General features: G+C 43.9%; 1 protein-coding gene across 1 annotated transcript; it reads left to right on the top strand.

Annotated features, from left to right (window-relative positions):
• Window positions 1-1,136: 1,136 nt before the first annotated feature.
• On the top strand, window positions 1,137-24,040 carry PGAP4 (post-GPI attachment to proteins GalNAc transferase 4). Its single transcript, XM_042964940.1, has 2 exons — window positions 1,137-1,387; window positions 20,104-24,040. The coding sequence occupies exon 2, from the start codon at window positions 20,181-20,183 to the stop codon at window positions 21,390-21,392; it is 1,212 nt and encodes a 403-aa protein (XP_042820874.1). The 5' UTR covers window positions 1,137-1,387; window positions 20,104-20,180; the 3' UTR covers window positions 21,393-24,040.
• The last annotated feature ends 475 nt before the right edge of the window (window positions 24,041-24,515 follow it).

The following is a 24,515-nucleotide window of genomic DNA, read 5'->3' as shown; positions in this document are numbered from 1 at the left end:
AGTTACAATGTATGACAGATTACATTTTCAAATACCACTTAAATGGGCATTTATTGGGGCGCCTGGGTGGCGCAGTCGGTTAAGCGTCCGACTTCAGCCAGGTCACGATCTCGCGGTCCGTGAGTTCGAGCCCCGCGTCGGGCTCTGGGCTGATGGCTCGCAGCCTGGAGCCTGTTTCCGATTCTGTGTCTCCCTCTCTCTCTGCCCCTCCCCCGTTCATGCTCTGTCTCTCTCTCTCTGTCCCAAAAATAAATAAAAAATGTTGAAAAAAAAATGGGCATTTATTATATACTTAGTGAAAACTTGGCTCTTCCACAGTAAACCCTAAGTTATCACCTTCAGCTCTCACCTAGTTATTTTTGGATCTTTTATTAATTAAACCTCTGTGGCCTGTTAACTAAGTGATTTCTGAGAGATGAAGCTCACAAATGACCTCTCTCAATGCATGAAAGCCCTTCATTAGTAATGATAGCCACTTTTCAGACATCTCTTTCATAACGCTCTTCTCCCTTTGCTCAGCTCTCTTTTATGTTCTGTGCAAAATTTTTAACCTTCTCATGTAAAAGAAGTTCTGGAAGTAGGCTTACCTCCTTCTCATCTACGGTGTTGGCACGGTGTCAGAAGAGCTCTTCAATAAATATCAGCCAAAATTAAAGGTTGGGGATGGGTACTGAACCATCGAAGTCACTCCCGGAAGACTGACAGGTTAAGTGGAAAGAGCCACAGACCTAAATCCCATGCCTGGATAGGTGATCTAGTTTAGCCAAACCTTTCTGATTTTGAATAAATGTTTACAGTCTGGCTTTTGGAATTAGGAAAGGTTGTACTTGGCAATTCTTCTCAAATCTTTCGTCATTTGCAAATTGGGGATGATAATCTGTAACGTCCAGGGTGAAGTGAGATCTAGAGGAACGTTCACTAAGACGCCTGGGTGCAGTGGGATTCGGGGCGGAAGTGGGGTGTCCGCTCTTATTTTCATTATGGGTGAAACCAGTTCCCTCCAGCGGAGAAAATGCTTGCAAGCCCGCTGGGGCTGCGAACAGCGCAGAGACCTAATCCTTCCAGAATTTCAGTTTCCTTTGCCATGAGCCTGCTTTTCCCTTTCTGCCCATCAGTTGGCGCCTTTTGCCGTCCTTTTCCACCCCCCTAAGCTGGTCGCTCCGCAGCTCGCAGGTCACATGGCCTGCCGGAGCGCGGGGACCCGGCGCGGGAGCTGCGCCGCGGGAGGAGGCGAGGCTCCGGCGCGCACACGAACCGCGCGACACCCGCTCCGCTCGGGCCTCAGGGTCGGGCGACGGCTCCTCAGTGGCGATGAGCCAGCCAGCCTAGGCGACACTGGAGGCGGCCCTCGGCGTACGCGGAGGACGGAGCTGACCGCCTCCACCGGGTAGGTTTGCACTGCGTTAGATATGCCCAGCCCCTCTGGCATCGCTGCCGGAGCGCGGGGATGAGGATTACCGGGGCCGCCGCTGGCGCGGGGAGAGCAGCGGCGGGGGCTTGCGCAGCTCGGGAGGGCCTGCGCCCCCGGCTGTGCGCTTTGAGCAGGCGAGCTTCGCCGCGGCCCGGCCCGGAGCTCCGGCCGCTTCCTGCCGGGGGACTGCGGGGACCCCAGAAGGGCTTCCTCCGCGCGGGCGGGGTCGGTGTCAGGGTAGGGATGAATGAGTGTCGCGGCGAGGGCATCTTTCCACCCTTCGCCTGCCTCGGCTGCGCCGCGAGGCCGACAGGAAGGCGCGAGCCGGGCGCGTGTCAACCCAGGTTAAGACCCGGGTCCTGGGAGCCTAGTCGGGCCGCACAGCCGAAGAGCGAGCGCTTCGCCTAATGGCCGCGCGCTTGAGGCGAGGGTTCCTCCCGCGTCAGCCCCTCGGGCTAATCGGGCTCGCGGATTACGCGCTGCTGCGGCGTGGGGTTTCTGCGCAGTGGGGGACCGAGGAAGGGCGACCCGGCAGAGGAAGGCGTCGCTCCCAGCTCCCGGAAAGACCGGCTGAAGGGAGCCACCTCCGCGATCGGAACCGTTAGCCTCGACCGACGAGTAGGGAAACTGAGGCCCAAACGTGGCGGGGACTGCCCAAGGTCGGCGGCAGGAACTAGATCCGGGACTGTGGTCTCCAGCTCCCATTCTCTTTCGGCGAGGAATAGAGAGGACCACCCCCCGGTAGTCGCATCATCCTCCTGGCCTCTGGGCGCGGGCGTTGCCGGTTCCGCACTGCGCCCTTGGTAGTCAGGGGCGAGAGCTCCTGCAGGGTGGGTGTGACCCTGGCATCCCCTGCTGGTCCCTTGCTGTCCCCGGGGGAACCGCAGAGCGACTCCAGTGATGATCTCACTATGCAGACCATTATCAAAACCTGCAGGTTCAGTGTGTGCGTGTGCGTGCACGTGTATTTATTTCGCCAGGAGAACTGAACCTGGTAAGGGGATAGCTTTTTTAGGGGTGCATTCTAGAGTGCACTGTACCAGGTACTTTAGGAGGCGACAAGAGAAAACTATGTGTGTCTAACACCAATATTGAATCTTTTAAAAAAGGGTAAGTGTATTGCATTCAGGAAACAGAAAAATGTGAAGGAGAAAATAAAGATGACAAAACTTCATCTAGATTGTTGAGATTTTCTGGATGTCTTCTTAAAGGTTTCTCTGCATGCACACATCTAAACCAATAAGATGGACAAAAATAGTATCTTGTTTTAATTTGCATGTCTGAATCCCCCCCTCCTCTCCCCCCCCCCCCAACCGGGGCAGTAAATACCTTTTTCCTCTGTGTACTGGCCTTTTGCATCTGTGTAGGTGAGCTGTCTTAATTCTTTTGTCCCCTTCCAACTTTTTTTTTAAGTAATCTCTACACACAAGGTGGGGCTTGAACTCACAACCCTGAGATCAGGAGTCACAGGCTCCACTGACTGAGCCAGCTAGACACCTCTCTTTTGCTTTCTTTTTCTTTTTCTTTTTTTTTAATTTAAAAAAAAAATTAAATCTAAGTTAGTTAATGTATAACGTAATAATGATTTCAGGAGTAAAATTTAGTGATTCATCATTTACACATAACACCCAGTGCTCATCCCAACAAGTGTCCTCCTTAATGCACATCACCCCCATCCCCCCACCCAACACCCTGCCAGCAACCCTCAGTTTATTTCCTGTATTTAAGAGTCACTTATGGGTTGTCTCCCTCTCTGTTTTTATCTTATTTTTGTTTCCTTTCCCTTATGCTCATCTGTTTTGTATCTTAAATTCCACATATGAGTGAAATCATATTGTATTTGTCTTTGACTTATTTTGCTTAGAATAATACACTCTAGTACCATCCGTGTTGCAAATGTCAAGATTTCATCCTTTCTGATCGCCAAATAATATTCCATTGTATATATATATATACACCCACATCTTCTTTATCCATTCATCAGTCGATGGACATTTAGGCTCTTTCCATACTTTGTTATTGTCGATAGTACTGCTATCAGCATTGGGGTGCATGTGCCCCTTCGCATCAGCACTCCTGTATCCTTTGGATAAATACCTAGTAGTGCAATTGCTGGGTCGTAGGGTAGTTCTATTTTTAATTTTTTGAGGAACCTCCATCCTGTTTTCCAGAGTGGCTGCACCAGTTTGCATTCCCACCAGCAGTGCAAAAGAGTTCCTCTTTTTCTGCATCCTCACCAACATCTTTTGTTGCCTGAGTTGTTAATTTTACCCTTTCTGACATGTGTGAGCTGGTATCTCATTGTGGTTTCGATTTGTATTTCCCTGATGATGAGTGATGTTGAACATTTTTTCATGTGTCAGTTGGCCATCTGGATGTCTTCCTGGGAGAAGTGTCTATTCATGTCTTTTGCCCATTTCTTCACTGGATTATTTGTTCTTTGGGTGTTGATTTTGATAAGTTCTTTATAGATTTTGGATACTAATCCTTTATCTGATATGTTATTTGCAAATGTCTTCTCCCATTTTGTCGGTTGTCTTTTAGTTTTGCTGATTGCTTCCTTTACTGTGCGGAAGATTTTTATCTTGATGAGGTCCCAGTAGTTCATTTTTGCTATTGTCTCCTTTGCCTCCGGAGACATGTCAAGTAAGAAGTTGCTGCGGCTGACGTCGAAGAGGTTTTTGCCTGTTTTCTCCTCGAGGATTTTGATGGCTTCCTGTCTTATTTGGGTCTTTCATCCATTTGGGGTTTATTTTTGTGTATGGTATAAAAAAGTGGTCCAGGTTCATTCTTCTGCATGTCACTGTCCAGTTTTCCCAGCACTACTTGCTGAAGAGACTGTCTTTATTCCATTGGATATTCTTTCCTGCTTTGTCAAAGATTAGTTGGTCCATTTCTGGGTTCTCTGTTCTGTTCCATTGATCTATGTGTCTGTTTTTGTGCCAGTACCATACTGTCTTGATCAGATTACAGCTTTGTAATACAGCTTGAAGTCCGGAATTGTGATGCCTCCAGCTTTGGTTTTCTTTTTCAGGATTACTTTGGCTATTTGGGGTCTTTTCTGGTTCCATGCAAATTTTAGGATTGTTTGTTCTAGCTCTGTGAAGAATGCTGGTGTTATTTTGATAGAGATTGCATTGAATATGTAGATTGCTTTCGGTAGTGTCGACATTTCAACAATGTTTTTTCTTCCAATCCATGAGCATGAAATGTTTTTCCACTTTTTGAGTCTTGTTCAGTTTCTTTCATAAGCTTTCTATAGTTTTCAGTCTTTTGCTTTTCAATTGGAGCGTCTTTCTGTTCCTGACTTTTAAGCACTCTTTGCACATTACACATTAAAGTAATCTGTCATTTATGTTGCATAGTGTTTCCTAATCTGCCTAATGTCAGCTTTTCATCTTTGACCATATACAAGTTTAACTTTTTACTTAGTCATATATTTTTTCAATAGTTCTGCTTATGGACTTTGCTGTTAAGGTCCTTTCCTAAACCAAGTTTATATAAATATACTTCAGTATTTTTCTTCAGGTACTTTTAAGCTTTTGTTTGACAGTATTAATATGAAATTTATTCTAGTTTAAGTTATAAAGTGGAGCACTAGTTTACTTTTCCTGCATAGTTAGCCAGTTGCTGCAAAGCTAGTAAATCCATTTTTCACCCCTGATTTAAATAGCTTCAAGTATGGCAGACTAAATTATTACATGTTTGTATCTGTGTGGATTTCTGCATCTGTCTATTTATTTATCAGTACATTTTGGTGCCAGTGCCATGTTATTTTAATGACTGAAGTTTTATAGTAGGCTTTAAGGTCTGGTTAGACAGATTCTCTCTTATTACTCTGTATTATTTTCCTGGATCTTAGAAAAATCAATTTAATTGAAGCATAGTTTACATACAATAAAACACAGCATTTAAATGTGTATTTTGAAGAATTTTGTCAAATGTAACCACCATCACGATAAAAATTATGAAGCATCACATGACATTGATGTCATCACTGCACAGGGCTAATCTTTGATATATCCCCCCAATTTCTGTATATATGCCAGAAAAGTAAGCATTTCCTGGCCGTTTTTATTAGTACGAATTCCAGAAAATCTTTAGAATACTTTCATCAAGTTAACTAACCTTTCCCTGCTCCACCAAAAGAAGCAAACAAAATTTTATTTGGATTTCTCTTGGATTTTTGATAACAGCGGCCCTCAGGGTATAAGGGCCCTGGCAGACATGTTCACCATCCCAGTCAGTGCACAAGACTCAGTATTTGTTGAATGAACGTTTAATAATTGCCATAAAAGTAGCACGTGCTCTTACAGAAGTGTTGAAAGCAAAATAGGAGTCTTCCATACATTCATCTCCTACTAAATTATATTCCATATTAAAAATAGAATGACCATACTATGTACATTTTTTTTTTTTACAATTTGCATTGACATAATTTGCATTCTTTTCCCTTTAGAGACTTAAAATCTGCTCAGTTTGGTATAACAAGTTATCATAGACTGGGTGGTGTAAACAGCAGAAACATTTCTTTCTGAGCCTGAAAACCTGAGATCAGGATGCCAGCATAGCTGGGTGCTGCTCAGGGCCCTCTTCCTGGTGTATGGATGCCACTTTCTCGCTGTTCTCACTGGCAGAGAGCAGAGAGAGGAAGCAAGCACACTCCCATTTCTTTTTTTTTTTTCTTTAATTTTTATAATGTTTATTTCTTTCTTGAAAGAGAAAGAACGCAAAGGGGAGAGGGGCAGAGAGAGAGGGAGAGAATCCCCGCAGGCTCCACACTGTCAGCTCAGAGCCCAGCTCCGGGTTCAAACTGACAAACCATGCGATGAGCTGAAATCAAGAGTCAGAGGCTTAATGACTGAGCCACCCAGGCACCCTTCCCCATCTCTTTTTATAAGGGCACTAATCCCAGCATGAGAGTTCCACCACAAAGACCTAATTACCTCCCAGAGACCCCATATCCAAATACCATCACGTTGAAGATTAGGGTTTTAATACAGGAATTTTGGGAGAACACATTCAGTCCATAGCAGAGACCTCGCCAAGACTTTTTTAATGTTAGTATGTTTAAAACTTTCTCTTCCTTTTTAATGGCTCCTTATCATCCCTTTGTATAATTATCTAGAAATATGTTCCCTGTTGCTGGGCCTTTTTTTTCCCTGCAGTTCCTCCTTCTTCCTTTCCTGCTTTCTCCTACCCTCCCCTCTCCCACTTCTTCCCCCCTCTTTATCTTTCTCTTTCATACTATTACAAACAAAACTGGCATGAACCTTCCTTTTCTATCTTTGATAGCATGTGTTGGGATTTCTGCAGGATAGATTCCTAGAAGTAGAACTTCTAGGTCAAGGGGGATGCATACATAAAATTTTTATAGATACCCGGCTCAACTTTCTTTCCAAAGGTTGCACAAATGTATTTGCAAGTGCCCGTTTGTTGAACTAGGCCACTCCCTCTTGAAGTAAATTGAATTGACCTTATGTTAAATGTAGAGACTAGTTCTGGAAAAAGAGAACTCTATCACCTCTTTCATTAGTGAGGCTTTCCAGCTAAGAAAACGTTATTTTTTTCTCCACTTAACTAAAGACTTTCTAAGTATCTTTCAGTAGAATTTTATAGTGTGTGTGTATATTCCACATATTTAAAAAAATTTCGTCCTGGGTATTTTAGGGTTTTTAACCTCATTTTGACAGGGATCTTTTATCCCATTGATTAAGTTGGTTATTATCTGATTAGGTGAAAGCAGTGTGTGTGTGTGTGTGTGTGTGTGTGTGTAATATTTTTACATATTAATTCTGTTATCAACCGCAGTTTGAAACTCTTTTACCATTTCTAATTATTTGTCAGCTGATTTTCTTGGGTTTCCAATCTGTGCAGAAACAGTAGTGCATATTGGTTGAAGATGTGGGTTCTGGAACCTGACTGCCTGTGTTCGACTATTTGAGTTTTGCCACCCACTGAAGAGCTTTGTTAACTGTGGGTACAAGTTAATTCTGCCTTAGTTTTTTGAGGTATAAAACAGGCTGAATAATAGTACTTCTCCTAAGCTTCTTTAAAAAAAATTTTTTTTTTAACATTCATTTTTGAGAGACAGAGTGTGAGAGAGGGAGGGGCAGAGACAGAGTGAGACACAGAATCCAAAGCAGGTTCCAGGCTCTGAGCTGTCAGCACAAAGCCCGATGTAGGGCTCAAACTCACAGACCGTGAGATCATAACCTGAGCTGAAGTCTAATGTTTAACCCACTGAGCCACCCAGGCACCCCTCTCATAAGCTTCTTATGAGGATCACTGAGATGCTTAGAACAGTGTCTGGCACGTAATAAGTGCTCAGCAAACACGTACAAATAAGTTGATCTCTGCACATTATGTGGCCAGGCTTTTTGATACTCCCAATTTTATAGCTGAGGAATTGAGTCCCACAGAGGTCAAATGACTTGACTATGGACATTTATTAGCTCAAAAACATTGAGCCTCTTCCATGCATACAGTTCTGTGATGAGTCTACAAGGGATACCAAAGATAAATCAGACTGAATCCACTAACAAGGGATTTATAAGTCTAATTGACGCATAAGTCAGGGGCCATAAATAAAGCCATGGGAAGGCAGCAGGCATTGGGGACAAAATATGGGCTTTGGAATTTTTCTTCTGTTTTAATTTCTTGCTTTCAACTTGGTAGCATTTTTTTTTTTTCATGTAAATGGAATTAGTTCCACTGCTATTTGAGAGTTGCTGTTTTGGTTAAATGAAATAGATGTAAGAGTCTACTACCGGACTTGGATATATAGCAGGAGCTTAGTAAATGGTAGCTATAAATAGATACAGTCTAAGGTAGAAAGTGACAAATGAAGGTTCTGGGGGGAACGTTTATGTAAAAGGCCCAAGCAGTTGAGAAACAAGAGATTATTTCTGGTTGGGGGAGATGAGGGTTGGCTTTCAGAAGAGGTCCCCCCCCCTTTTTTTGTTAAGTTTATTTATTTTGAGAGAGAGAAAGAGCACAAGCCAAGGAGGGGCGGAAAGAAGGAGAGACAGAATCCCAAGCAGGCTCCATGCCATCAGCACAGAGCCCGATGTGGAGCTTGAACTCATGAATCGTGAGATCATGACCTGAGCCAAGATCAAGAGTTGGACCCATAACTGACTGAGCCACCCAGGCAGCCCAGAAGAGGTTCCTTTGGAGCTGGTTCTTTTTTTTTTTTTTTTTTTTTTTTTTCTTGAGAGAGAGAGAGAGACAGAGAGAGTCTGTACATGTGCATGAGCCAGGGAGCGGCAGAGGGAGAGAGAAAGCGAGAGAATCTTAAGCAGGCTCCACACCCAACGTGGACCCCAACTTGGGGCTCGATCTCACAACTGTGAGATCATGACCTGAGCCAAAATCAAGAGCTGCCTCTGAGCTGATTCTTGATGGTTGAGTAGACTGTGCGAGGAGAAGAATAGAGTCTGGAGAGATAGCTGAAGCTGGATTTTGAAGAATCATGGTGAAGAATTTGGACTTCATTCTATAGTCATTGGGGAATCCTAGAACAGTTCTACAGAAAAGAGTGCCATGTTCAGACCCATGCTTCAGAGCATCAGATGGATGCTGATGATGTAACACATTACCATCATTTCTGCTATCTTTCTGACAAATGGCTTTCATAGCCATTGTCTCATTTTGTCTTCACAGTGCCTCCATACATGAGATATTTTTAATTTTCCTATTTGACAGCAGCAAAATAGTCTCAGAGAGATCAAATGATTTCTTTACAAATGGACCTAATTAGCTAGTGTTGGGACCAGACCTGCACCCAGACCTTATGGCTTTGAATCTGTTGGTCTTTCTGGAAGTCATAGGCCTAGTTAGGAGGCTGTTGCTGATAGCCAGCCTGGAGGTGATGATGAGTAGCGAGGGTGAGGCAATGTAGAAAGGCATGGCTATGGGAGGGGAGGAGAGAAGAGAGGTGTACAAGAGGCCATATGGGTAGCATTGCTGGGATTTGGAAGTGACTGGCTAGGAGCGAGAAGTCAGAACATACTGGTCTTTTGGACCCAAGGTGCCTGGGGGTATGGTGGTGCCATTCATGCATGAGGGCTGACTTGGGAAACAGTCCTCTTGACCGCTTATCTCTTCAGGCTAAGCCTGGTGTACTGCTTCACATATCCCTGTGACCCCTTCAACTTAATTTTCAGAAGCTGCCATAAAATGTAACTTGTCATTGTTACTCCATTTATTCATTCTAGCCCTATTTCACGTTCATTTCTTGGTGTCTTTGTCTTTTACTATCTTTTCTGAGCCCTCCATCCCAGACATGGTAACAGGCATAGTTCAATTTACAAAATGGTTGTGTTTCAAAGTGCACTAGTAAGGCCTAGATAAGAATTCAGGAATCATTACGCCATAGTATCTGGGCTGTAATGGTGTCATTGTTTCCAGGCCACCTCACAGATGCAGGTCAGTCCACAACATCACTGGAGCATGGTCCTGAGTCGGTGATGCTGGGGGTGACTATGGAATTCTGGAAGAAGACAATCGGGGTGATAATGTAGACATGGTCCTCCTTCTGCCCCACCCCCACGATTGGGCTGGGAGTAGAGAGCTCCTTCCCTTGAACTACCAATTCAAAATCCTTTGTTTTAAGGTAAGTTATCTTAAAACCAAATCAGTAAAGTGAAATAAATTATAGGTGGCCTTGGACACCCGACCCCACTGTGCAGCAATTGGTTAAATCCTTTAAGAAGATGCTTTAAAAAGCAAACAGAACGTAGTCTTGAATGCCTACCTCCATGTGGTTGGATTTTAGGCAGACCAGTCATCTGATCATTAAAGGATCTGTTCCCACCTCCCATGGTCCAAGATGGGTGGACCAGATTGTATTATTGTTCAAGATATTTTCTTCTTTTCTTTTCTTTTCTTTTTTTTGGAGAGAGTGCATGTGCGCAAGTGAGGGAGGGACAGAGGGAGAGAGAGAGAATTCTAAACAAGCTGTACACTCAGGTTGGAGTCTGATGTGGGGCTTGATCCCACGACCCTAGGATATCAAGAGTCCGATGCTCAACCAACTGAGCCACCCAGGCACCCCTGTTCAAGGTATTTTCTGCCCCTTACTGGAGAGACATATCTTTCCCTAATCATTGGTTTCAGGCTTGGCCATATGTCTTTCGGTACCCCTTCTTGCAAGAAAATTACATAACTGTTGTGTTGAACTTAAGAGTTGTTATGTAACTTGCTCTGGTCAGTGAAATGTAGGTGGACATGATGTGTGTCATTTTTGAGCCGTAGCTTTGAGAGCCAGCTTGTGGTTCACTGTTTCTTTCTCCTCCGCCACAAAACCACCAATGTCCAGAAAAGAGGCAGTTCCATCTACCGGGGGCCTGGAGTGCAAATGACAGGGAGCAGAGTCTCAACTGATCCGTAACGGACAAGTAACATGAGCAAGAATTAAGCCTCTTTCTTATAAAACCCGGAGACTTAGGGGTCATTACTGTAGTCTCTTTTGACTCATACTGAGTATAATGATATGGCAGCCAGATGCCTTATGAGCATTTTAGAAATGTCGCCTACTCTGAACAAATTGCTAGAACCTTTCTTTTTTCATGAGGGCTTAGAAATTGGCCTGCTGCTTTTGCTTTCTATTGAACCTTCATTTTCCCTTCCTCTGCTCTGTGGGTGGAGTACATTTCCCTGCCGCATTGCTTCAGCTAGTGCATGGTGAGTGGACTTAACGTGTGGCATGCTTAAGTGAGGCTGTAAATGAACCTTCGTGTTTTGATTCTTGTGTATCTGCCATCCACCAAAAAAGCATGCCCAGATGGCTGTTTCTTCTGACACTGGACCTGGAACAAGAATTACATGAAACGACCTGATTCCGACCTGCAGTCTAGAGCTGAACCCAGCTGAACCACAGCTGTGCACAGATCCGCGAGCAAGAAATGCATGTCCTTATCGTAAGTTCTAAAGGTCTGGGCTGTTCCTCACCCCAGCTAAGAGCTTATCAATGTATGTGGGGACCATGTGTCCTCGGAAATGAGTCCTATTCCTTCCCTGAAGGTCAGGAGAAGAGCAGTCTCGCTACCATACTTTTTTAATTTATTTTTTTTTATTTTTAATGTTTATTTATTTTTGAGAGACAGAGAGAGAGCATGAGTGGGCAGAGAGAGAGGGAGACACTGAATCTGAAGCAGGCTCCAGGCTCTGAGCTGTCAGCAAAGAGCCCGACGTGGGGCTCGAGCTCACGGCCCGCGGGATCATGACCTGAGCCAAAGTTGGATGCTTAACCAACTGAGATACCCAGGTGCTCCTCACTACCATATTTTTAAAGCAAGGTATTTCTGAGATGTTAATGATTTTATTGACCCTAGAGGGGAAATTGCCTGGGTTTAAAGGTCGTCTTTATGTCAGCACCAGGTGCCTCAGTTCCTGACCCAACTGCCAGAAGGAAGAGAGAGAGAGAAAATCAGGAGCCTAGGGTGGCAAGGGAAGGATACGGCCTGAGAGCAGCAGCACAGGGTGGCTTGGATAGAACAGACATCTCCTTAATTTCGCTGGCCCCACTTTAATAACAAAATCTAAGGGAAATCATCATGCTTGCTTGATAGACAGCTTCAAGAAAGGCTTCTCCCCTTCTATCCACCTGCCACATACAAGCCTCTTTTGTACAGAAGTGTTGAAGGCAGCCACACAACCACACCAGGACCCTCAGCAAGATCCTAGAAAATAAAGCAGGAAACCACGGGCCTGGAAGGACTTGGATTTAAGAGTGTGCTGTCAATCAGTTTGTTCACTAAGTAAATACTTGTGGACTTATATACAAGCAAGTACACTTATGTATATTTCCCCCCTTTTCTACACAAATGGTAGTGTGCTATACATACTTTCTGTGTCTTCTGTAACTGAAAAAATATCTTACAGTTTTTCCATATCTGTGCATAAAGAGTTTGCTTTTTGTAACTTTTTTTTTTTTTGATGAGAACACTTAAGTTCTTCTCTTTTAGCAAATTTCAATTATACAATACTGTATTATCAACTGTAGTTACCAAGTTATGCATTAGATCCTCAGACCTTGTTTATCGTACTTTTTTTAAAGACCTTATTCACCTTAGGGGTCGCTGAGTGGCCCAGTTGGTTGAGCATATGACTCTTTTTTTTTTTTTTTCGAGCATATGACTCTTGATTTTGGCTCAGGTCATGATCTCACTGTTCGTGAGTTCAGACCCCACATCGGACTCCTCGAGATTCTCTCTCTCTCTCTCTGCCCCTCCCCCAAAATAAATAAACTTAAAAAAAAAGACCTTGTAAGTAAAAGTTTATACCCTTTGACCAACTTCTCCCTATCCCCACACCGCACCCCTTAGCACCTGATAACCATCTTTCTTTCTTTCTTTTTTTTTTAATGTTTATTTATTTTTGAGAGAGAGAGAGAGGGAGAGACAGAGCTCAAGCAGGGGAGGGGCAGAGAGAGAGGGAGACACCAAATCTGAAGCAGGCTCCAGGCTCTGAGCTGTCAGCAAAGAGACTGATGTGGGGCTCAAACTCACGAACTATGAGATCATGACCTGAGCTGAAGTCAGATGCTTAACCGACTGAGCCACCCAGGCACCCCATGATAACCACCTTTCTATTCTGTGTTAGGTTCCACATTAGATGATACCATGCAATACTTGTCTTTCTCTGTCTTATTTCACTTAGCATAATGCCCTCCATATTCATCCATGTTGTCACAAATGGTAGGATTTCCTTTTTTTCTTTAAAGGCTGAATAATATTCCATTTCATAGATATACCACATATTCTTTATCCATTAATCCATCAGTGGACATTTGGGTTGTTTCCATATCTTGGCTATTGTGAATAACACTGCAATGCCAGATACCTCTTCAAGATAATGATTTTCTTTCCTCTGGATATATATCCAGATGTGGAATTGCTGGATCATTTGGTAGTTTATTTTTAATTTCTTGAGGAACCTCCATATTGTTTTACATAGTGGCCATACCAGTTAATGTTCCAGCCAGCAGTATACAAGGGTTCCCTTTCTTTACATCCATGCTAGCATTTGTTATCTCTTGCCTTGTTGATGGTAGACATCTCAGTAGGTGTGAGGTGATATATTATTGTGGTTTTGATTTGTTTCTATGATGATTGGTGATGTTGAGCACCTTTCCGAGCACCCTGTTGACTGTTTATATGTCTTCCTTGGAAAAATGTCTATTTAGGTCCTCCTTTGCTCAATTTTAAATAAGTGAGTTATTATTATTATTATTACTGTTGCTATTGAGTTGTATGAATTTTTATGTATTTTGAATACTAACTCCTTGTCTAATATGTGGCTTACAAATATTTTCTTCCATTTTATAAGTTGCCTTTTCATTTTATCGATGGTTTCCTTTGCTGTGTGAAGGCTTTTTAGCTTGATGTAGTCTCACTTGTTTATTTTTGCTTTTGTTGCCTGTGCTTTTGGTGATAAATCCAAAATCATTGCCAAGACCAGTGTCAAGAAGCTTATTCCTGGGGTGCCTGGCTCAGTCGGTTAAGTGTCCAACTTCGGCTCAGGTAATGATCTTACAGTTTGTGAGTTCAAGCTCTGCATCAGGCTCTCTTCTGTCAAAGAGATTGCTTCAGATCCTCTGTCCCCCTCTCTCTTCCTTCCTTGCATGCATGCTCTCTCTCTCTCTCTCTCTCTCTCTCAAAAATAAATAAACATTTTTTTAAAAGAAGCTTATTTCCTATGTTTTCTTATAGGAGTTTACAGTTTCAGGCGTTCTGTTCAAGTCTTTAATATATTTTGAATTGATTTTTGTGAGTGGTCTAAGATAGGGGTCCAGCTTTTTGCATGGCTATCCACTTTTCCCAGCACCATTTATTTATTTATTTATTTAATGTTTATTATTATTTATTCTGAGAGAGTGTGTGTGCACGTGCGCAGGGGAAGGGCAGAGAGCGAGGGAGAGAGAATCCCAAGCAGTGAAGAACCAGACACGGGGCTTGATCTCATGAACCGTGAGATCATGACCTGAGCTGAAAACATGAGTCAGATGCTCAACCGACTGAACCCCCAATTGTCCCCCAGCACCATTTATTAAAGAGATTATCCTTTACCCATTCTATACTCTTTGCTCGTTTGTCATAAATTAATTGACCATATGTGCAAAGGTTAATTCTGGGATCTCTATCCTGTTCCATTGGTCTGTATGTCTGTTTATGCCAGTACTATATCTTTTTGATACAGCTTTGTAATACAGTTTGACAACAGGAAGTGTGATGCCTCCAGCTTTATTCTTCTTGCACTAAATTGCTTTGGCTATTCAAGGTCTTTTGTAGTAGTTCCATACTAATTTTAGGATTGTTTTTTCTATTTCTGTGGAAAATGCCATCGGAATTTTAATAGATATTGCATTGAATCTGTAGATCATTTTGGGTAATATGGACATTTTAACAATATTAATTCTTCTACTCCATGACCACAGAATATCTTTCCATTTATTTGTGTCATTTTCAGTTCTTTCAATAATGTCTTATAGTTTTCAGTATACAGATCTTTCACCTCTTTGGTTAAATTTATTCATAAGTATTTTATTCTTTGATGCTCTTGTAAATGGGGTTGTTTTCTTAATTTCTCCTTGTTAGTGTATAGATATGCCACTGATGTTTGTACATTGATCTCAGATCCTGCAACTTTACCAAGTTCATTTATTGGTTCCCACAGTTTTTTGAGTGTTGGGGGGCTATTAGAGCCAGGTGATCCAGAGGCTCATCCCTCAGGTTATTGCCACAAAAGCTGGGGCACCAGACCTATGTACAAGTGCTTTCCAGAGAGGTACTGGCGATCTGGTGTTATCATTGGAGGGGCCCATGGAAGAAGGTGGGAGAAGTGCCTATGAGCTCCCCTGGGCTCTGCACAGAATCTCAGCCAGCTCCTAGATATGTGCTAAGTTAGAAGCTGGACTCTCTGGCAGGTGCTTATAAAGTATGCACTCCAAACCTTTCCAGGGAAAAACTGGGGGATAGGCATTTTTTGCCTGCTTCCTCCATGATGAGCCCTGGAGGGGACAGAAGTGGCAAGTGCCCATGAACTCACTAAGAACCGCTTCTTTCTTTACTATGGCCCTGTTTGTCCCCTGGATGAAAGCCCAGTTGGCATTTAGAGCTAGATGTTTTGGGCGCCCATCCTTCAGGTGGGAGTCCTAAAATTTGGAGTGCTAGATATGTGTGTGCTCCAAACCCTTTACTCCTCAGAAAGAAGCTGTGAATTGGGAGTTCCCTCCAGATTGTATGGTGCTGTACTGGGGGTGGGGTTTATCGCTGGTGTCTGTTTCAGCCTTTCCTACCTGATTCAACGTGGGTATTATCTCATTTTCCCTATGTGTACGAGTTGCTCAGCTAGTTTCTGGATTTCTCTCACAGGGAATTTCTCACGGTGTAGCTGTACATTTAATGCATCCATGGAAGGAGAGAAGTGCAGGAGCCTTCTATGTTGCCATCTCGGTCTCTTCCAAGTTTGCTTACTTTTAATGGGTACTTTGTATTCCATTCTTTGGATGTACCATAATGTATTTGACTCACTCTCAACCGATGGGCACTTGGCACCATTTTGCTATTACAGATGATGCTGCAAGTCATTTCTCACATATGAGAATATATACCTAAGAAGGAACATTAGAAATGGAATTGCTGAAGGTGCCCCGGTACCACAATTGGTTAGCACACGGCACTTACACAGAAATGGAATTGCTAAGTCATTCGTGGTTTTCTTAGATAGTCCCAGATTAATTCTATAGAGGTCGTGCTGATTTATACTCCCATTAGCAAAATATATGAGTGCCAGTTTGGTAGGTCGTCCTTTGCATGGGCCAGGGACAGCTCCCCTAAGGAGATTGTACTAAAGGATGAGAAAAAGCAATCTGTATGAGGAAGCAGGGAAGGGGGTGGACTAAAATGTTCTAGGGTGAGGGAGCTGTGGGAGCAAAGGCCAGGAGTTGGGTAAAAACATAGCATAGTCAATGTTCTGAAAGATCAGTGTATCTAGAGCTTTCCTGCTAATTGGTGACATGTGGCTATTGATTACTTGAAATGTGACCAGTCTGAATTGAAATCTGCTGTAAATGTAAAAGATACACTGGATTTCAAAGACTTAGTACAAAAAAAAAAAAGAACATAAAACACCTCATTAATAATTTGTTCATATTGGCTTCATGTATTGTGTTTAAAATATACTATTAAAATTAATTTCATCTGTTTCTTTATAATTTTTTACTCTGGCTGCTGGAAGATTTTATTGTACTTTTAAATTTTTTTTTAACATTTATTCATTTTTGAGAAACAGAGAGAGACAGAGCATGAGCGGGGGAGGGGCAGAGAGAGAAGGAGACACAGAATCCGAAGCAGGCTCCAGGCTCTGAGCTGTCACAGAGCCCAATGTGGGGCTCAAACCCACAAACCTGATCCTGAACCCACAAACCCACGATCATGACCTGAGTCAAAGTCAGACGCTTAACCAACTGAGCCACCCAGACGCCCCAAGGAAGATTTTTAAATACATGTGTGGCTCGAATTATATTTCTATTGGACTATGCTAGTCTAGAATAAGAATTGGTAAACTACGAGCTGCTGGCCAGATTTAGCTTACAGCTTGTTTTTATGTGGCTGGAGCACTAAAAATAGTTTTTATATTTTTAAAGCGTTTTCAAAACGAAAAAGCCTAAGAAGACTGTGCAACAGAGATAGTATGTGGCCCACAATATCTGCAATATTTACTGTCTAGCCCTTTACAGAAAAATATTGCCAACCTCTAGTTTTGAGCAACTTGAGAAAGGGATGGTAGAACGAGATGACAGAGAAGACAGAGTAGGGCACAGTCCAGATCATACAGGGTCTTGTGGACTATGATAAGACATTTGGATTTTATTAACAGAGCAATGGAAAGCTACAGAAGGGTTCTAAGCAGGAGAGTGATATGATCAGATTTATATTTTAATGTTTATTTTATTTTTGAGAGAGAGAGAGAGAGAGAGAGAGAGCAGGGGAGGGGCAGGGGCGGGCAGAGGGTCAGAAGCAGGCCCAGTGCTGTCAGCACGGAGCCCAATGCGGGGCTCAAACTCACAATCACGAGATCATGACTGGAGCCGAAGTCGGATGCTTAACCACCTGAGTCACCCAGGCACCCCCAGATTTATATATTTAAGTGATAACTGTGTGCATGTACACACACACACACACACACAATCTTTAAACATCCCTCCCCTGGGACTTATCTGGACTAGATTGTCACATTCTTGCTTTACCAGAAACTGTCACTGGAAGAGAGTGTTGAAGGAGTATGGATAGTGATTTCACACCAAACACAGAGCTTGCACAGTCATCATAATCACATTTTCATCTTTGCACTCATGATGTGCCAGGCATTCTCCAAGCTGCATGCCTTATCTTGTATTTTGTTCCTTCTTCTAAGTGGGTACAGCTCTCTTGGGTAATAGCAAGAGTAGGGAGGACAAGGTGAGCAGGAAGCCACTGGAATGACTCCATTCCCTAGCAGGAGTGTAAGCCCAATCCAACTTCAGTTCTTGGCTTCTACTAGGAGTGATATGAAACTGGTGAGGCCATATGGACGTGCACCTACATCATTTATTAACTCCATTGGCCTGAGCAGTTCCAGGGGGAAGCAACCAGTCTTGTGTACTCGGAACATTCACACACCAGCAGGGTTGCATAGAATGCAAACCTCTCCCTGCCATTTCCCTCTTCAGGTACTATCCGGATCTCTTCCTAGTACTGGGGTAGTCTGTCTCACCTCTGGGATCCCACAGTATAATCTGCTTCTGATGCTGACATGGGACTTCCTTGAATTACTATGTCATGGTCCTATAGAGAGAGGTGTGGTATTCTACACAACTCTAGTGGGCTGGAAGGTAACTGCTGTAATAAACGAGTCCAAAAATTATTAGTGACTAGACACAGTGGTTTACGTCTTACCTCCCACATAGCCCCCTTTAGACTAGGAGGCTGCTCCGAGATGAGCAGTGGGAGGGACCTCTGTTCTATGCAGTCATTCAGGAGCTCAGGCTCCTGCCGTCTGGTGGCTCCACCTCCTCCAGATCCACCAAACCTGTCCAGTAGGTTGGCAAATGGAGAATGAGAAAGTTGAGAAGGCACATCCACTCTCAACTACCTTGGCCCAGAAGCCACACCTATCATTGGCTCACATTTTCCTGGCAAGTCCTAGTCAACATGACCTCACCTGGAAGATGATGGACTAGGGAATGTTGTCTTTCTGTGTGCCCAGGAAGGGAGGAACACGGATATGGCAGCACTGAGCCCTGCAACACAGCCTCATGTGGTACCTGGTCAGGTACCACACAAGATAACTCACAAGCTGGGGAGTTTCTTCCAAATGTGTGCACGCTTTATTATGCTTCTGACATAAGGGGCTTAGGTTTACCGTCTAGTCTTTAGGCACTGCTTAGTTTTGCATTGCCCTTAATGCTGTAATACTGGCTTTATCCTTTTAATTTTGTTTCTTGGTATGAGTCTGTTTTCCCTCAGATCATTAGGCCTACTTATTCCCAAGGTATTACTCGACTTTCTATGTATGTATACATTTTTAAGTTTTATTTATTTAAGGAATCTCTACACCCAACATGGGGCTAAAACTCATGAGTCTGAGACCAAGAGTCACAGTCTCTTCCAACCCAGCCAGCCGGGCACCCCACATATGCATACATTTTAATGGCATTTATATTCTGCACTATTTTGCTCTGTAACACATTTAATTTCCATAGTAACTCGATAAGGTATTATTATCATCTCCATTTTAGAGGTTAGGAATCCGAGCTGTGGAGAGGTGATGTGAGTTTCCACCGGCTGAGTGGCTGAGTCGGGAGTCACACGTGTGCCTGACCTCAGGCCTACGCTCCGAGCCATCACATCACACAACATCCTTTCCACACCAGGCTGGGGGCACCTGCCACTTGCATCTGCATCACCACCTATCCCCTCTCGCCCTCATTGAAAAGCTGCTCATAGAACTTCCTTCAGACACCTCCTTCCCTCCCAAAGGCTGGGGCCCTCGAGTTCGCTTGCATCTGGAAGATACTGGTACTGGTTCCTGTGGTAGTGCTCTAAAAAATAAAATGAGAGGACTATCAGGACTAAATTGATAGGCAATTTTAAGTATAGTTGCATGAGATTAGAGAAATAAGAATGGAAGATCTTGACAAAGACACTTCAGAGAATCCCAAACAGTCCTTTTCTTATTTGGGATGCGCAGAAAAGACTGTTTTCAGAAAATTGCAATGCCTAGTCAACCAGTACTCACTACACACTTACTTTAGAATTTGCTTTAAATATGTATTTCTTCTTGCTTCTCTTGTCAAGTCTGGATTTTTTGTCCATCTTAAGAACGCATATCTCTGTAGCTGCTGAATTGAAATAATGATCTTACTAGCCTACCTGGTGATTTTCTGGTGCACTGTAAGCCTAACTAAGCATCTGTAGGCATGGCAATTTGGTTAGATACACCAAGGTTTCCTTGCTCATAGAAATAATGAAAAAATCCCAGAGACCAGGAACCAGTACAACCAAAGAATACTGTCCCGGAGAAGATCCTTCTAAGTCTCTAGTAGCTACAACCTAGGATTAGAATTTCTGGTTTGATTTGTGCTGAGTTCTGTCCCTGGGCTTTTTAAGGCCTCTTTTACCATTCTGTCCTTCCTCTTTCTTTAGGTGTCATCTGTGCTGAGGTGGGCCTGCGTTCCAGGATGGTTTGTTCTTGGGACCAGACCTGACCAGAAGTTGACCTCATGAGCACGTCAGCCCCTCCAGCTGCCATGCTCCTCCGGAGGCTGAGGCGGCTCTCCTGGGGCAGCACTGCTGTCCAGCTCTTGATCTTAACAGTGGTGACGTTCGGCTTGCTGGCCCCCCTGGCCTGTCACCGCCTTCTGCACTCTTATTTCTATCTGCGCCATTGGCATCTGAACCAAATGAGTCAAGAGTTCCTGCAGCAAAGTTTGAAAGAGGGTGAAGCTGCCCTCCACTATTTTGAGGAGCTGCCCTCTGCCAATGGCTCAGTGCCCATCGTCTGGCAGGCCACCCCCCGCCCCTGGCTGGTCATCACCATCATCACCGTCGACAGGCAACCTGGCTTCCACTACGTCTTGCAGGTGGTGTCCCAGTTCCACCGGCTTCTTCAACAGTGTGGCCCCCAGTGCGAGGGCCACCAACTCTTCCTGTGCAACGTGGAGCGTAGTGTAAGCCATTTCGATGCCAAGCTGCTGTCTAAGTACGTCCCCGTGGCCAACCGCTATGAGGGCACCGAGGATGATTATGGTGATGACCCTTCAACCAACTCATTTGAGAAGGAGAAGCAGGACTATGTCTATTGCCTGGAGTCCTCCCTGCAGACCTACAACCCAGACTACGTCCTGATGGTAGAAGATGATGCTGTTCCAGAAGAGCAGATCTTTCCAGTCCTGGAGCACCTTCTGCGGGCTCGCTTCTCCGAGTCCCACCTCAGAGATGCCCTCTATCTGAAGCTCTATCACCCCGAGAGGCTCCAGCACTACATCAACCCTGAGCCCATGCGGATCCTGGAGTGGGTCGGTGTGGGCATGTTGCTGGGGCCCCTGCTAACCTGGATATACATGCGGTTTGCCAGCCGTCCAGGGTTCAGCTGGCCTGTCATGCTCTTCTTCTCCCTATACAGCATGGGTCTCGTGGAGCTGGTGGGCCGGCACTATTTCCTGGAACTGCGACGGCTGAGTCCTTCCCTGTATAGCGTGGTCCCTGCCTCTCAGTGTTGCACCCCAGCCATGCTTTTCCCTGCCCCTGCGGCCCGCCGGACCCTCACTTACCTGTCTCAGGTGTACTGCCACAAGGGCTTTGGCAAGGATATGGCACTCTACTCACTGTTGAGGGCCAAGGGGGAGCGGGCCTACGTGGTGGAGCCCAACCTCGTGAAGCACATTGGGCTCTTCTCCAGCCTCCGGTACAACTTTCATCCCAGTCTGCTCTAGTGTTCCAAGAAATGCCTTTCTGAAATTGGCCATTCTTGGCGATTCCGATATCGAGCTCTTTCTTTGGACATGGTTGCTTGCAGTCATTTCATTGTTTAAGGTTGTTAGGGATCTAGGCACTGAGGCAGCTGAGAACATACACATCAAGAACCTTGGCTTTGGTAACTCCAGCAGGATCAGATGTTGGCCCTGAGTCGGGACCCCTCTCCCTCCACACAGCCATACTGCCTCATGCAGTCTGACCCACCCACCGAGGGGGCATTTACATACCAGTTCTATTCTCCAACTGTTTTCAGCAATGCTTTGTGATAGAGCTGGTGACTGCCAAAAATAGTGTGCATAAAGATAGGACTGTTTTAGGATTTTAAGGATAGAATTTGGTGAAAGGTGAGATCCTTTTGAATTGATTTCTTTCTTTCCAGGCATGAGAATGGACGTGTGTCCAAAGAGGCAGGACCATGTTGCTAGGTTCCATTTGTTTCTTTGACCTGGTGTAATAAAAGCCAGTAAAATCCATTGCAGGGCCTGGCGACTTGGAGACAGGTGATCACGTTTCTGTTTCCTGGTGTTTTTTCCCCCACACATCTGTAGTGTACTGCTAGTCAATACCGCTAGTGAGAACTTTAAGTCACAGCAAGATCTACAGGCACCTTCTGGATCATCAAAACCAGATTTCTTATGTTCAGTAGTGATTCAGTATTGAATATTTCTGTCATATTCTGATTCTTTGAAAATTGGACATTGCCGAATGATATAAAATGGGTGAGCTCACTAATAGCGTATCCTTTTCCCTTATTTTTCTGGCTAACCATTCACCCTCACTTTTTTCTTCTTCTGGATATCATGGTGTTAGAGAAAGAAAAAATGTAGACTGTGAAGTCAGAAGGCCTGAATTTTTATTTCAGATCTCTGCCATGCCCTAGTGACGTGAACCTGGGCAAGTTATGACCACTCTGAGTCTTAGTTTTTTCACCTGTAAAACGGGGATGGTGATACCTACCTTTTAAAGTTGCCTTGAGGATTAAATGACAGAATGTATGTAAAACACCTAGCAAGTGCTTATCCCATAGAAGGCACTTGATGAACACTAGTTCTTTTCCTAGAATAAGCATATGAAATTCAAGTGTATTTTGGATAAAGATATTAGTGATAGTGTTTAAAGTGTGCAGTAGGGCGTAGGGCTTCCACCTGGGGAGCAGTCATTCTGGACCAAACTACTAGAATAAAAGCTGACTTGGCATTGTGACTTGTGAAGAAGGTGTAGCTCAGCTTTCATCTGGCGCCTCTTCCAACCAAGCCAAAAATAATTGTTCATTTAAATGGGAAATGGTCTGAGACTCCTCTTGAGTTTATTCCAAGACTAGCATCTGAAAATTACTTTTCTTCAAAGTTCCACATAGATGTCCTCAGACGATATTTATCAAGCCAGTGGCCAACAAGTCCCTTTGTGAGGATGTGTGTCTACACTGGATTTCAAGTGTGTTGTGTGGATCATTTGTTTCGGTGCCAGGCCTTCTTTTGCTTTTTAAATTTCCGGTAAGCTTCCATTTGGAGAACCCCTCAAGAGCACTGAGGCAGTACATGGGGGTTCCACACCACATTTTGCAGGTGGACAAACCGAGACCAAGGGATACGAAACAACTTCTCTGGGTTCACACGGCTGGACAGCAGCAGAGCCAGGATGGGAACGTAGCTCCTCTGAGTTCCTGCACTTTTTTCTTAACCACATTCACTTTATAAATATCTATGTAGTCAAATTCTCTTTTGTAGAATCTGATTGTAACCTGGACTGAAAAAATGTCTCTGTAAGCTAACATGGTAGACCCTCATTGTCCCGTTCGTCTTGGGGAACAAACAGGCATAAGTATGTGTTGTGTTGTTATCGTGAGATGTTACATGTCCCTCAGGAACGTCCAAAGTGAGCAGAGCTACTAGATGACTTATCAAGATGTTCAGACTCCACTGCTAAATTCATCTTCTCTCAGTGACTGGTTTATCCCCGTGTTCAGGAACAGAACTGCCTTCAACCTACAGTTCATTAGCATTTGTTCCATTAACAAATGGATCTCCTCATGAATGTTTTGTGCCCAACGACAGGAGAGTCCAATCTAAGCTAGCCAGGCAGAAGATAGGGAATCATTGCTGGTTTATATTTCTGCTCTTTCTAATTCAGTTGTCTACCGCATGCAGACATCCCCTCCCTTGACTCCTGGATGGCTAAAGCCATTTTTGCCTTGTCTCATTTCTCTGCCTACACAAAGACACCTTCCCCCATAGATCTTAACTAGAGTCTACTGTCCTTGGACGTTTTCTGCAGATGCAGGCTCCGTTCTGCCATTTTGTCCCCACCCGCATCTAGCTCTCCCTCATACCTAGAGTCCATTTTTTGTATGTTGTCCTTCATTAGGACAGTTGACAGCTTTACACCGAAGCTGAAGTCTCATTTAATCCCAAGCAAGGGGGCTAGAGGAGAACTAAAGTCCCCTTCCCATAACAAAGGACATAGGTCATCGGGAGGATGAAGGTCTCTAACAGAACCTGCTCACCTTTCAGGGTTTAAATTATGATCAGGCCTAAGAAGCTCCCTATTGCGACTGAGTGTATTTGCATAGACATATCAGTTCCAATAAAAGCAGCTGTTCCACTGAGGCATCCTGAGAAGACTTTTGTCATTCCCTCTCATTTCTGTGGATGGATTTTCTAATGTGGTGAATAATAGAGAAAATACACACACACACACATACACATACACACACACACACGCCATTTTGGAGTCCCAAGGTAACCATTCACAATTATGGGCCATTTGCTTAAAAATCGATAACTGATTTTGTAGTATTTCTTGAGTGGAAACATTTGGACTGTGCATTCTTTTTTATTGTCATTTAAGGAAAGAAGGATAAAAAATACTACAGTACAACTGGAGAACACAAACTGAATTAATAAGATGGTAGGATTAATCTAATTTACCATGGATACACCCCTCATTTGGTAGAATTTATTTAATTGGCAACTTAATTTCGGTAGAGAGGCATTATAATTGGAGTTGATTACTGTGGGATTTTTATATACTCCATGATGCATTGTGAGTTACAGTAACGCATGATATGAAACTGGCTAGTT

Source organism: Panthera tigris, chromosome D4 (assembly GCF_018350195.1).
Source record: "Panthera tigris isolate Pti1 chromosome D4, P.tigris_Pti1_mat1.1, whole genome shotgun sequence".
NCBI lineage: Eukaryota > Metazoa > Chordata > Mammalia > Carnivora > Felidae > Panthera > Panthera tigris.
This window is presented reverse-complemented; position numbering and strand designations above follow the sequence as displayed.